The 12,500-nt window shown below is 44.8% G+C and overlaps 1 protein-coding gene across 1 annotated transcript; it reads right to left on the bottom strand.

Moving 5' to 3' along the window:
* Window positions 1–1,828: 1,828 nt before the first annotated feature.
* Window positions 1,829–4,233, bottom strand: zgc:162730 (uncharacterized protein LOC564559 homolog). Its single transcript, XM_063205865.1, has 2 exons — window positions 4,125–4,233; window positions 1,829–3,968 (listed from the first exon to the last, which is right to left on the bottom strand). Exons 1-2 carry the CDS (start codon window positions 4,155–4,157, stop codon window positions 2,898–2,900), a joined length of 1,104 nt encoding a protein of 367 aa, XP_063061935.1. The 5' UTR covers window positions 4,158–4,233; the 3' UTR covers window positions 1,829–2,897.
* Window positions 4,234–12,500: the final 8,267 nt, after the last annotated feature.

Below are 12,500 nucleotides of genomic sequence, written 5' to 3'. Positions count from 1 at the left end.
GTTTGTTTCTAACTCCACAAAAAGAAGGCAGGAAGACTTCAAATAAAAAATAGGGTGTAACATAGTTACATAGTTACTATCAAACAGCTTCCTTGGCGGAGGTCTGCACTCTCTGAGTGCATTTCTAGTTTGTTTTGCATTTCTTTGATTTTACAGCAAGCCACCTGTCTGTCTTGCAAGACCCCATACAGTGAGACTGCTGCCACTGTCATTCGTATGGGAGTTCGCTACAGTATGGCCTCAGAGTCTGTTGTTACTGCTGCTGCCACTGTCATTCGTAGGTGACCACAGTGGCGTCATTAGCTGCACTGTCATTCGTATGTGTGAGTTCTCAGTTCTGCATATATGGCTTCAGTGTCCGCTACTGTCATTCGTATGACAGAAGCAAATAGTGTTGCCACCTGTCCCAGTTTTTTCCCCTGATTGTCCCGTATCTTAATGGCCTGCGCTGCCCGGAAAAATAAATATAGGCCTACTTTCCTGGACACTGAATGAAGGATATATACCATGGAGTACAAGCAAAAAGGTTGATTGAGTTTGAAATGTCTAGATTTTTTGTCAGACAGAGGTGGCAACCCTAGTAGCAACAGCAGCCAGCAAAGCCTAATGTAGTACTGTCACAGGAATGACAGTAGCCATTGACTGTCAATGACAGTAGCAGACACTGAAGCCATGCAGCAGAACGCACACATGCGAATGGCAGTAGGAACAACAGCCATGCAGCAAGGCCTGCTAGCCAGCCACTTTGATATATCCATATTATATATACTATGACATTGATATACCGGTACTATCCATTTTGGCTGGTGAAGAAAAAAGTTAAGAGCTCTGGTCCTTAGTACCCAGTGGTGTAGTCTACGTAGAACGCGGGTATACGGAGTATACCCACTTCTAAATTTCAGGGATTTCAGTATACCCACTTAAAATTGATGGATCCATTATTTTGAATAGCACAAATATATACAGTATACCCACTTCAAAAAATGCTCAAATATACAGTATACCCACCATAAAAAAGTAGACTACACCACTGTTAGTACCAGAGTACTACAGTAGGCCTCACTTGCTGTTGCTAACGTCATTCGTATGTGAACTCTGCATGGCTTCAGTGTCTGCTGCCATTCGTATGAGAGTAGGGTACTATATAGCCTTCCTGGCAGCTGTTGCTACTGTCATTCGTATGTGAGCTCTGGAGTATGGCCTCAGTGTCTGCCACTGTCATTCGTAGCGTATGAGAGTATTACAGAAGGCCTTGCTGGCTGCTACTCTCATTCGTACGAGAGTACTATAGTAGGTCTTGCTGGCTGCTACTCTCAATCATACTGTATGATCGTAGCCTACTATAGTAGGCCTTGCTGGCTGTTGCTACCGTCATTCGAATGTGAGCTCTGCACTATATGGCTTCAGTGTTTGCTAGCGTCATTGGTGTGTGACTTGTGCAGTGTGGCCTACATGTGAGCTGCTAGTGGGATGTGATATGTGTCAGCCACAGCTATAGTGGCCTGCTGGCCTGCATGACAGCTGCTGTGTCTGTTGTTGCTGTTGTTGTTGTTTTTGTTGTTTGTTGTCGTTTAGCCATGTGGGCTAGTTAGTGCGAGAGGCATGCTAGCTATTCTGTTTACACAACACACAGGGCAGGGGCATCATGGTTTGCTGACAGGTACTTACTTGGAGAGAGAGAGAGAGAGAGAGAGAGAGAGAGAGAGAGAGAGAGAGAGAGAGAGAGAGAGAGAGAGAGAGAGAGAGACTGTTTAGTGTCATTACTTTCCAACCCACATCAGATTCTTCCACCACCTTAAGTCAAGACAGAGAGAGACAACGACAGCAGTTCAGTTTGTGATTTGGCATTTATTGTTTTCATTTCAAAAATAATTAAAATAAAGGCATATTTTGTTTTGTTTGTTTGCTTTTTTTCTTAAGCAGAAACAACGCTCACATTTTCATGACCCTGAAACTTTCAGATAAATAAGTACAAAATATGTTGTTATTATCTTTAATAAATACATAATAAATAAGTCTGTACAATTACAAAATAAAACACATACTGAAGACAGCCTAAACTGCTTGGAAATACTGCACTGTGTGTTACAGCAAAGAGCAAGGGTTCCTCTCAGCAAAGAAACCTCCAAGGCTAGTCAACAATTACACAACCCAGGTGTGAAGAGAAGAGCAGTTGCACACAACTTTTTCCTCTTTTCTTGTCTCCTCTTCCCCCCCTTTTGTAGGATAGCAGGGGATTGTGCTTGGCATTAGAAATCTGACAGAAACAAGTTGTTGTTGTGACAAAACTGTCCTAACAATATTTTTTTTTGTCTAAAACTATAAAGTATAAAAAAGTGTAATGCTTTGGTTTCATGCTACAGGGAGGAGATGTTTTCGTTCTCTCCCATGGCCAATTTTAAAGTGCATATAACAGAATGGCGATCCATCTTTCAAGTCTGTCACATTGATGGCTATGCAATAACACATAAAACAGTTTGACATTACAATACTCCTGCATCCATGGAATAGGTTTGCTGGCAAGTGGAATGAACATTTTTTTCCAACAGTGACAAACTCCTCACCACTACATTTTAGTTTAGACAATTGAAAGGCACTTCTGAAAGGCGTTTCTGCCATTGTCATGTCAAATAAGCTATTGGAAGACTATGCAAAATGCATACAATGATACGTAATTACAAAAATACATAGCTTTAGATTAATATGTGCACCAAAATAATTTCATTCGACATGTAAATTACTACATATAAATAGACAGTAAAAAACCTGTTAAGGCAACTCGACTGTTATTGTTGTCTGACAGCTAGAAATAAGTTGTGTCTGTGTTTTTCTTTTTTCTCTTAAAGCATCAAAGTTTCGAGTAAAGTCCCAACAACGAGACTTCAGGCGGAAACTCATTAATCGGACACAGACAGCCGTGCAAAGACTGTCAGGCGCTTGCCCCCCGCGCTGTCAAAGGTGGGTGACGCAGAGCCACTGTTGCTGCTGCTGGACCCGGAGGAGCTGTAGCTCTCGTGGTCGGACAGGGAGTCCTCCGAGGAGAACCTCTGCAGGTTGTTGGGCTGGTTGAAGTAGGCACTGCCGTGGTGGTGGTGGTCGTCCAGGGAAAAAGTTTTGGTTAGAGCTGACGGGTATTTATTTCCGTGGCCACACACGCAGCGGGACGCCGTCTTCTGCTGAGGCTCGATGATCATTGGAATGTTCTGTATGTCGCCGACACTGGCCCGGCTCTGGCCGAACTGAAATGAGTCGTTGAAGACCGGAGACAGGAGGTCGGCTGGAGGTGGGGACACCGAGGGCGCGCGGGTGAAGCCCTGCGGCTCGTGCAGAGACGGAGGGGAAGAGCTGCGCGCGCCCAGGAACCCCGCGAAGCTGACACTCTGGCGGAGGAAACGGGGATTAGCGCCGTGGGGCGCGGTGTTCTTCTGGCCCATGGCCGAAGAGGACAGTTTGTCTTCGTGAATGAAGTGGCACCGTGTGCCGTAGGGACAGTACCCAAAGTTGTAGAAAGTGCGGCACGCCTCCGTTTTGTATTTGGGGTGCCTGTACAGACTGCGCAACTCAGCCTCTCCGTGCGCAAACTGGCACTTGTTCCCGTACTTGCAGCTGCCATTTTCCTGAAAACTTCGGCAAAGTTCGGTCTTGTAACGGTTGGAGGGAAGGGTAGGCTGGTTGGGGAGGGGAGGAAATCCAGGTGGAGGGGGTACTTCGTTGGTGAGTTTGCCCTTATTGCCAAAGGCAGGAATACTGTTCTCCGTGAGGCTCATGGAGCGGTCTGGGCGGAATGGGTTCTGGGGTTTGCTGGGCGCTGCGTCGCTCCAGATGTCGAAAGGCCAGTTGTCGTCAGCCAGTTGCTCAGAGCTCAAGCTCAGGGTCTTGGCCGTCGGGTTGAAGTATGAAGACGAACGGGTAAGACGAGGCATCGATTGGTCGCTGAAGGTGTCATCCAAGCCAAGGTTGACCAGGTTCTGTAGGGGCAAAAATAAGATAGTAGAATTCGATTTAGTGAAAAGAAAACATTTCGCTCGCTGTTTTTCTTTTATAACGTGGGTGTTCAACGTGGGCTACTACACACCAAACCAACAACAAAAATAGGCTAGTATAAGCAAAAAAAAAATGCTTACCTTAAGAATAATATCGCCCAATATATCGGACATTGTGAGAAGTGTTGTTTTCAAGTTAGTTCCGTCCAACTCTGCGATAGTGGCCAGGACTCTTGGCTGTACTAAGCGCACTGAATGCAACTGGTTTTATAGTTTTTCTGTCAGGGTGGGAGGGTCCGTCGAGGCTTCCCGGATGCCACTCCCCATGGTTTCGTAGCTCTCTCACACCACACGTAACATTCTGTAAGGACGTCTGTGTGTACGTGTTTTTTTTTTTCTTCTTTTTTTCCTTTTTTCAAATACAGCTGCAGGGCATATTGACGTTTTTACCAGTTTCACTCAGTAAACAAAAACATTTTAATGTAGTTCCGGGTGGTGTTTGTTATGAAATCGACTTGGTATAGGCTACATTGTTGTTTGTAAGTTTGAGACACATTAACAGCGAATAGTAGCCCTTTTTTCTGTTGGAAGGGTTTTCTGTATACATTGTTACCAACATTACCGCAGGCCGTTCCCGTCCCTCCTCGTTGTACTAACCCGATATGACTCACAAGTTGTTTTGGTTTAGAGTGATAATAGAAACCGTAAAAGTAGGTGACAGCCCTCCAGTAGTCTAATGGTATTTTGTTGCCTTCCTTGAAAAGCAGAAATGTGAATCAGTGTACTGAGTGTGTTTGGGTTGAGATAGACTGTCAAACCACTAGGCTACTGTATGTTCAGGTTTCATAATTACAGTGTCAGTCTTCATTCATACCTTTGCTTGGCCCCTTCTTTAGACATGTAAAACCATTAAAAAGGTTGTAATTTTAAAAGCATATTTTATAAAGTGCATCAATTCAAATGTCAAAATGCCAAAATGGTCTTAAACATTCTTTAGTGTGTGTGTGTGTGTGTGTGTGTCCGTGTGTGTCCTTGTGTGTGTGCGTGTGTGAAACTGACAGACACACCAAAATTGCGCAATGCGGTTGGCCTACTAAAATGTATCTCGAATGGAATCATGGAATGCCAGCTCACACACACAAAAAAACAACCCTCACTGCAGTGTCACAGAGGGGTGTGTCCACTGTCCAGGTAAAGCGATGATGATGATTACGGATGTGCTGTTTACTGGCAAAGCACTCGAGGAATGCCACCTCTATCTGAAGGCCATCTGGTCTGGAGCTGGAGGAGTAGGCTGTTGCTTTGGATTTGTTTATTTTTGTGTGGTCTTGTTTTGTTTGTTTGTTTGTTTCTTTCTTTCTTTGTGTGTGTTTGTTTATTTGTGAAATCTACAGTTTCCTTTCGATGTGTACTGTAAGTTAGCTGCCCCATGTGCCCGTATGTCTGACTGCCTCTGAGCCAGTGTTGTCACTTCTGACATAATCCAATTGTGTCTTTAAAAACATTTTTTTTTAACCTCTGCCAAGGATGTTTTTATCATTATTATTATTATTATTATGATTATTGTTAATATATAGGCCTATATTTTAGGGGCTTTCATGTCTTTATTTGACAGGACAGTGTGAGACATGGACAGTAAATGAGTGGGGGAGAGAGACACGGGAGAATCGGGATATGAGATATGACCTGGGGCCAGGAATCGAACCCGGCTCCCTGCAGTGCCCTACCATTTGAGCCACGGCACGGCCTGTTGTTGTCATTTTGGCTGAATAAAATCTGAGTATTGGAGGTTTATCATTTATTGCCAAATACATTACACTTAGCTGACGCTTTTTATCCAAAGCGACTTACAGTTATTTTAGGTACAGGGTATTGATTACAGTCCCCGGAGCAATGTGGGGTTAGGTGCCTTGCTCAAGGGCCCTTCAGCCATATAATAGATAATAGATAATAGATGAAGTTGCTGGTAAGGGTGGGATTTGAACCGACAACCCTCTGATCCAGAGACCAGTGCTCTAAAGCTGCCTGTTCTCAGCTTTTCAGGCCGTGCAGTGCCACCATAGTAGAATATAGTGGTAGAATGAATTGGATGTTCACAACCAGGGTTGCCAGATGAGGCTGATGATTTCCCGCCCAAAAAATGCTCAAAATCCGCCTGGAGGCACTAAATCCCGCCCAATTCTTTTGATTTCTATGGCCAAAAATTGAGCGTTTTTTCCCTCCAAAATCATTATTTTCCCGCACACGGCCATCCTAAGCAGCCCAATTGGGCGGGAAACCGCCCAATCTGGCAACACTGTTCACAACACTGCACAAATGAGGGGTGTTACGGTAGAATAGTTTACGTGTTTTTATTCTGGTGCAATGGTCGGTGATATCTGTACAGTTATGGCAGTTCCGGTCCGGCCCCCACATACTCGTTGAGCAAGTTGAACACAAGGCTAACGGTTGCGGTAAATTGCTGCAGTTGCAATAAAAAAAAGAGACTCTGTGAGTCATTCATTATATGAACTTCTTTGCCAGAATAACGTAGCAACTTGCACACTGTTTGCTTTCAACACCCTGGAAAATGTTTTTGAATCAAGTGTCAGGAATTTCATTCCAGCCAGTGACATGGTTCAAAATAGATCCCCCATTGCTCCGTACAGTGATCTTGTGTTGCCAGGGCCGAATTAAGATGGTATGGGGCCCCTAGGCTATGTAGGTTCCTGTAGGCCCCCCACAGAAGACTAATTCGGCAATAGAATTGGGTAGATGGCATCATAAGTGGTAGATCCCCTGTTTCCCAATATAATCGTGTGTTGCCATGCTATGCAATACTACACAATACCATACCATATCCGCCTCCCTCTGCCAGCAGCTAGCTACTAATTTCAGCTGTATGTTGCCATGCCTTTGATGCCAATGCTCTTTCCCGCCTCTAGTTGGCGATATGCAGCCCCTGGTTGTGACTGTGGTCCGTGTAATCCCCAGTCCTCATGTGCTGTTTTCATGCACTCTTGTCTTGATAGTGATGACGGCTATCGTTGCTGTTCCCAGGGCTGCTGACAGCATTGGCTGGGCCTTGGGCAAAGTAGATTTTGAAAGGGCCCCCCTGCACCCAATACAATACAACCACAGTATAATGAGGACCCAATGCTCTGCCCCTTCTCTCTCCCTGGGCCCGGGACAACTGATCCCTTTGCTCCCCCCTGTCGGCTTCTTTGGTTGTTTCTACCATCATATATTTATAGTAGACTACTTACAGCTAATTTTGGCTGTTGTTCTTTACATCTGCCATATCCTGTCTCGCTTCTTTGAACATATGTCTCTGTTGTGCATACGTATGCTGTCTATTTGCACCCTTGGCAGCCATTCCGTCATGTGATCCAGCTGTAACCTGTGACCTTTCACCCCCCCCTCCCCCCTCCCCCCCCTGTGATAAGATGCACCCTTTCATTTGCTGTGTTTGTAATGGCGCATTGCTGCTGCTTTTGCTGTGCAGCTCACATGCAGACTTTGTCATTTCAATGCCTTCTGGTTACTTACCACAGCAAAAGCAGCAATGCACCATCACGAACGTGGCCGTTTGTTGACACTGCATACTGATGATACGTAGCTTAAGGCAGTGGTTCCCAACCTATGGGTCGGGACCCACCTTATGGGTCGCCAAAGATCCACAGGGGTCGTGGAGCCCTCTTGATTTTAAGGGGTTTCATTTTAAATATATATAGCCCATGTTGAATAAAAGACAAATTGTAAGTGCTACATTAAACATTTATTCTATATTTGACCAAAGACGAATTGAGGAATAAAATAACTCAAATTAGTTTTCGCAGGAAACAGAGGGCATCTTGTGACTCCATCTCGTGCGGGCGCTCGCGTGGTTGGGTCACAAAGCTTATAATAGTAAAAACATGGGCCCCTTAAGAAAAAGGTTGGGAACCACTGGCTTAAGGCCTGACACGTGTCTGCTAGTGCAGTGTTTCTCAATCTGTTTTCAGGCGAGGCACCCTTTCAATTACTGAACATTTTCAAGGCACCCCAAACCAACAAGCTGTAACATGGCATCGCATAGGATATCACAAAAGCTTAGAAAAGTAACACATTTGATGACGTCACACAACCGACGTTCGAAGTTGCAGCTTACTGGGGCGACCTAAATTTACTTTATTGTGCTTAAATGGCAGATGAAAGACTCCACTGACTAAGCAATACTTTATTAATCTGGACAAATATGTATTATATAACATATATATTATTATATTATATACATTTTATAATATTTATTTATCAGCCACGTTTCCGTGGCCCCCTGGTTGAGAAACACTGTGCTAGTGGACATGGTGGTATAATAAATGATGAGACTGAGTTTGTGAGTGTGTTTTTCTCCATTTCAATTAGTCAGGTACAGGCCTGTTGGGTCACTGCAGCAAACCTGCCAATGAAACAGATCAGGTTGATGTGATTATGTAGGCCTACCACAATATGCATTGCATTTTACGATTAAGTTTTATATATTATGAACTTGTCACCTGAGATAGCATGAACTAAAAACTTTCAAATCAGGTTATTTAGTCACCTACTGTACATGTAATGAGGGGCCTGTCCAACTTTTGGTGTGTAGTGGTTTAATCACAAGTTGTAAACATTTGCAGTGTTTTAATGTGTGTAGTCAAGTGCTCACAAGAACCCGAGTTACAGTTTCCTTTTCATGTGTATTTATTTTTACATCAGAAGTTGAGTGCGCGCCCATCACTGCTACACTGCCATACCACTACCATACCACATGTCATGTGATACCATGGTATGCCATGCCCTACCCACCTCTGCCATCCAGCTAGAAATTCGCTCCATTAACTTCCATACAGATGTTTTCCGATGTCTTTTCCATCCGCTGTGATAGGTCCCCTGTATGCTAGTGCGCCTGGTAACACCCTATTAGAATATGTCTCACATAGCCAGTAATACCATGCTTACTGTGGCAATAATAGGGCCAATAACACATGTCTACCACGCCGCGGGGTTCACATAGCCTAGTGTTTCTCAACGGGGGCACTAGCCCCCTAGGGGGGCGTTGTCGAGCCCTATGGTGGCGTTCGTTGAGAAGTATACAAAGTCGGGCGGGGCTGAGTTACCATTGGGGGGCATTAGTCTATTTGAGTATTTTTCAATACTAAGGGGGGCATTGGCAGGCTTATGTTGAGGCCAAGGGGGTGTTGGGAGGCTTATGATGAGCTCGAGGGGGAGTTTGTTCAAAAAAGGTTGAGAACCACTGATATAGCCAATATTACATGCCTACCGTGCCGTGTGGCTGATATAGCCAATAATACCATGCCTACCGTGCCGTGTGGCTGATATAGCCAATATTACATGCCTAACATGCCATGTCCCACAGTGCCATGTCCCACCATGCTATGCCATGCTGTGCCCTGCCCACTTCTGCCATCCAGCTATACTGTGTCACCCGCTTGCAGCATGGCAGAGGCATGGGCATGGGCAAGGCTAGGCAGCATGGCAGGGGCATGGGGCAGGGGCGTGGGCAAGGCAGCATGGCAGGGGCAGGGGCATGGGCAAGGCTAGGCAGCATGGCAGGGGCATGGGCATGGGCAAGGCTAGGCAGCATGGGCTGGACCACCGTCCGCAGGCATGCTCAGTCATGCCCGCTGTTAAAAATAGCCCCCGCTCCCAAAACACATGCGTCTAATTTGGCTGCAAGCGGGTTATTTATAAATGACCTATGATGAGACATGGAAAACACCCCCTTGTCCTCTACTGCACTACAGAATCCAACCCCCCCCCCCCCAACCCCCACCCCCAAGTCCAACTGGAAAACACCCCCTGTCCTTTACAGCACTACAGAGAACCCCCCCCCCCCACAATCCAATTGGAAAATACCCCCTAACCCACAGAACACCGCCCCCCCCCTCAATCCCCCCCCCACTCCCAACTCCTACACCCCCCTTAGTTTTTCCGCATGTCCTTGTACTTTTTTCCCTCGCTTTGGTCTTCATTGATGACGCAATATATGTAGTGACAGTATTAGCTTTTTAAAAACGAGGTCACGCTGCACTTACTCTTAGTTTCCTTTCTGGCTGCACACATGGAAAGCAGAGGTATGGAGAGGAGGAGAGGGAAAGGGGGAGAGGAAAAGGAGAGGAGGGTAGAGGAGGAAAGGAGAGGAGAAGAGAGGAGGAATGGACAGGAGACGGAAGAAGAAGAGGAAAGGAGAGGAGGAGAGGAGAGTAAAAGGAAAGAGGACAGGAGAGGAGGAAAGGAGAGGAAAAGGAAAGAGGAGAGGAAATGTATGGAGAGGAGGAAAGGAGAGGAAAAGGAAAGAGGAGAGGAAATGTATGGAGAGGAGGAAAGGAGAGTAAAAGAAGAGAGGAGAGGGGTGGGGCACGCTTACTCACACACACATGCTCCCTCACACAAATACACACACACAGACACTCAATCTCTCTCTCTCTCCCCCCCCCCTCTCTCTCTCACACACACACACACACACACACACACACACACACACACACACACACACACACACACACACACACACACACACACACACACACACACACACACACACACACACACACACACACACACACACACACACACATCCAGTAACCCATAACCAGGGGGATATTCAGCATCAGGACATCTCGTCTTGTTACGCTATGTTTATTTTGTTGTGTGTGTGTGTGTGTGTGTGTTTTTTTCCCTCTTCTCGTCTTGTCCTTACATTACACGGGGGTTTCCCTCTCTAAGTCACACGGTCATGAGTGTCAACGTGCAGCCGTCCGTATCTCTCCTCTCTGCTGAGTCACAATGACTGATACGTATGTCCCGTCTCTAAAACGCACACCAATAACTTTTATTGGTATATTATTTTTCATTTTATTGAAACATTTGACAGTACAAATAGAGATCCGTTTTGAGATAAAAGCAATACAGTATGTCAGTAGTTACACAATATCTACCTAAATAAAATAAAATAGAAGCATATTTACTTTTATTTGCTAATAATGACGAAATAAAATAAAATGAAATGAAATAAAAAGGTCAAACATATTTAGAAACCAAAAAAAATATATGATTGAAAATGAGATAAGATGTACAATACCAATCACTTGCTGATGCATATTACAGTATATGGGGACAGTCATAATTAATAATCACATGACACATCATGATGTGGGTTAATAGTATCGGTTTCATTTATACAGCAGACATACGTACACACGTATGGGGAAAGACAGTACTGTACAGGGTTTGGAAAAGAGCATTACTTATCGTCTGCATTACTTATCGTCTGAAATCTCAAATGATGCAATTAAGAGGAGGATGCTCCTCACAACTGGTCTTTTCTTGGTCATTTCGTTGCCATTGAAAAAACTAGTGAGCGAGATTTAATGATCAGAATGAGATTTTGGAGGTCAATGGGAAGGCCCTCACTTAGTTAGGAAATGGATCGCACTCAGTTTGTCTTGTTGTTTTGTTTTTATTTCAACATTGCAGCGACTGATATGACAGACGTTTCGGCTGCACACCTTCTTCAGTGTCAATGTTAAAATAAAAAGAAAACAACAAGAAAGAAGAAAAAATGAGTGCGATCCATTTTCTAACTACTAGATTACTTCAGAGACGCACCAACAAAACGGAAGAGCGCGGTGTGTGGAAGATAACCTTAAGGCCCTCACAAGCTTAGGAAAATGTGACCACTTTAGGCTACTGTATGTTCAGGTTTCATAATTACAGTGTCAGTCTTCATTCATACTTTTCCTTGGCCCATTCTTTAGACATGTAAAACCTTTAAAAGAAGTTGCAATTTTAAAAGCACGTTGAGTGTACCAATTCAAATGTCAAAATATGTCCAGGCTTCGACATGTCCATGTGTCCTGTCCTGTATTTTAACGTTTATAATATATCTATACCTATATATCGTTTATATATCATATATATGCGTGCGTGTGTGTGTGTGTGTGTCTGTATGTGTGTGTCTGTGTGTATCTGTATAGTGTGTGTACACACATGTGTGCGTGCCTGCATGTGTATATTTATCCCAACTCCCAGCCCCTAACCAGACTGTGCAAACTTTGCCCAGTCACGGCCGTTCACTTTCCTTTGGCTCTGCATTCGGTTCCTCTTCTCCTTCTCCGCTGTCCTCCCTCTGCTCTGCTCCGTCCTGTCTGTCTGTCTGTGCCGCCGTGTAACCCCTGTGCAATCCCTCTTCTGCGTTTCATTACCTGTCACGCGTTGATGACCTCGTCAGTCCGTGCCTGAGGTGAGGTGTGTGAGTCAGCCGCATGTGCCAGTGAGTTCTGCTGGTTATGTATGCTGTGGTGTGCTGTGCTGTGTACACTCACCTTCAGGGGCACATCTAGCCAATTGTAGGGCCCCAGGCGAAATATAAACATGGCCCCCTCAAAAGTCATTATATACAGTAGACATGAAAATTCTGTGTTGTGGTGCTATTTTTTTTTTCTTTTGTCTCATATACATGTGTATCTTCAATTACTTCAATTACGTGACAAATTA

The sequence above is a fragment of the Engraulis encrasicolus genome, chromosome 8 (genome assembly GCF_034702125.1).
Source record: "Engraulis encrasicolus isolate BLACKSEA-1 chromosome 8, IST_EnEncr_1.0, whole genome shotgun sequence".
Taxonomy (NCBI): Eukaryota; Metazoa; Chordata; class Actinopteri; order Clupeiformes; family Engraulidae; genus Engraulis; species Engraulis encrasicolus.
The sequence above is the reverse complement of the archived record's forward strand: the minus strand, read 5'-3'. Positions and strand labels throughout refer to the sequence as shown.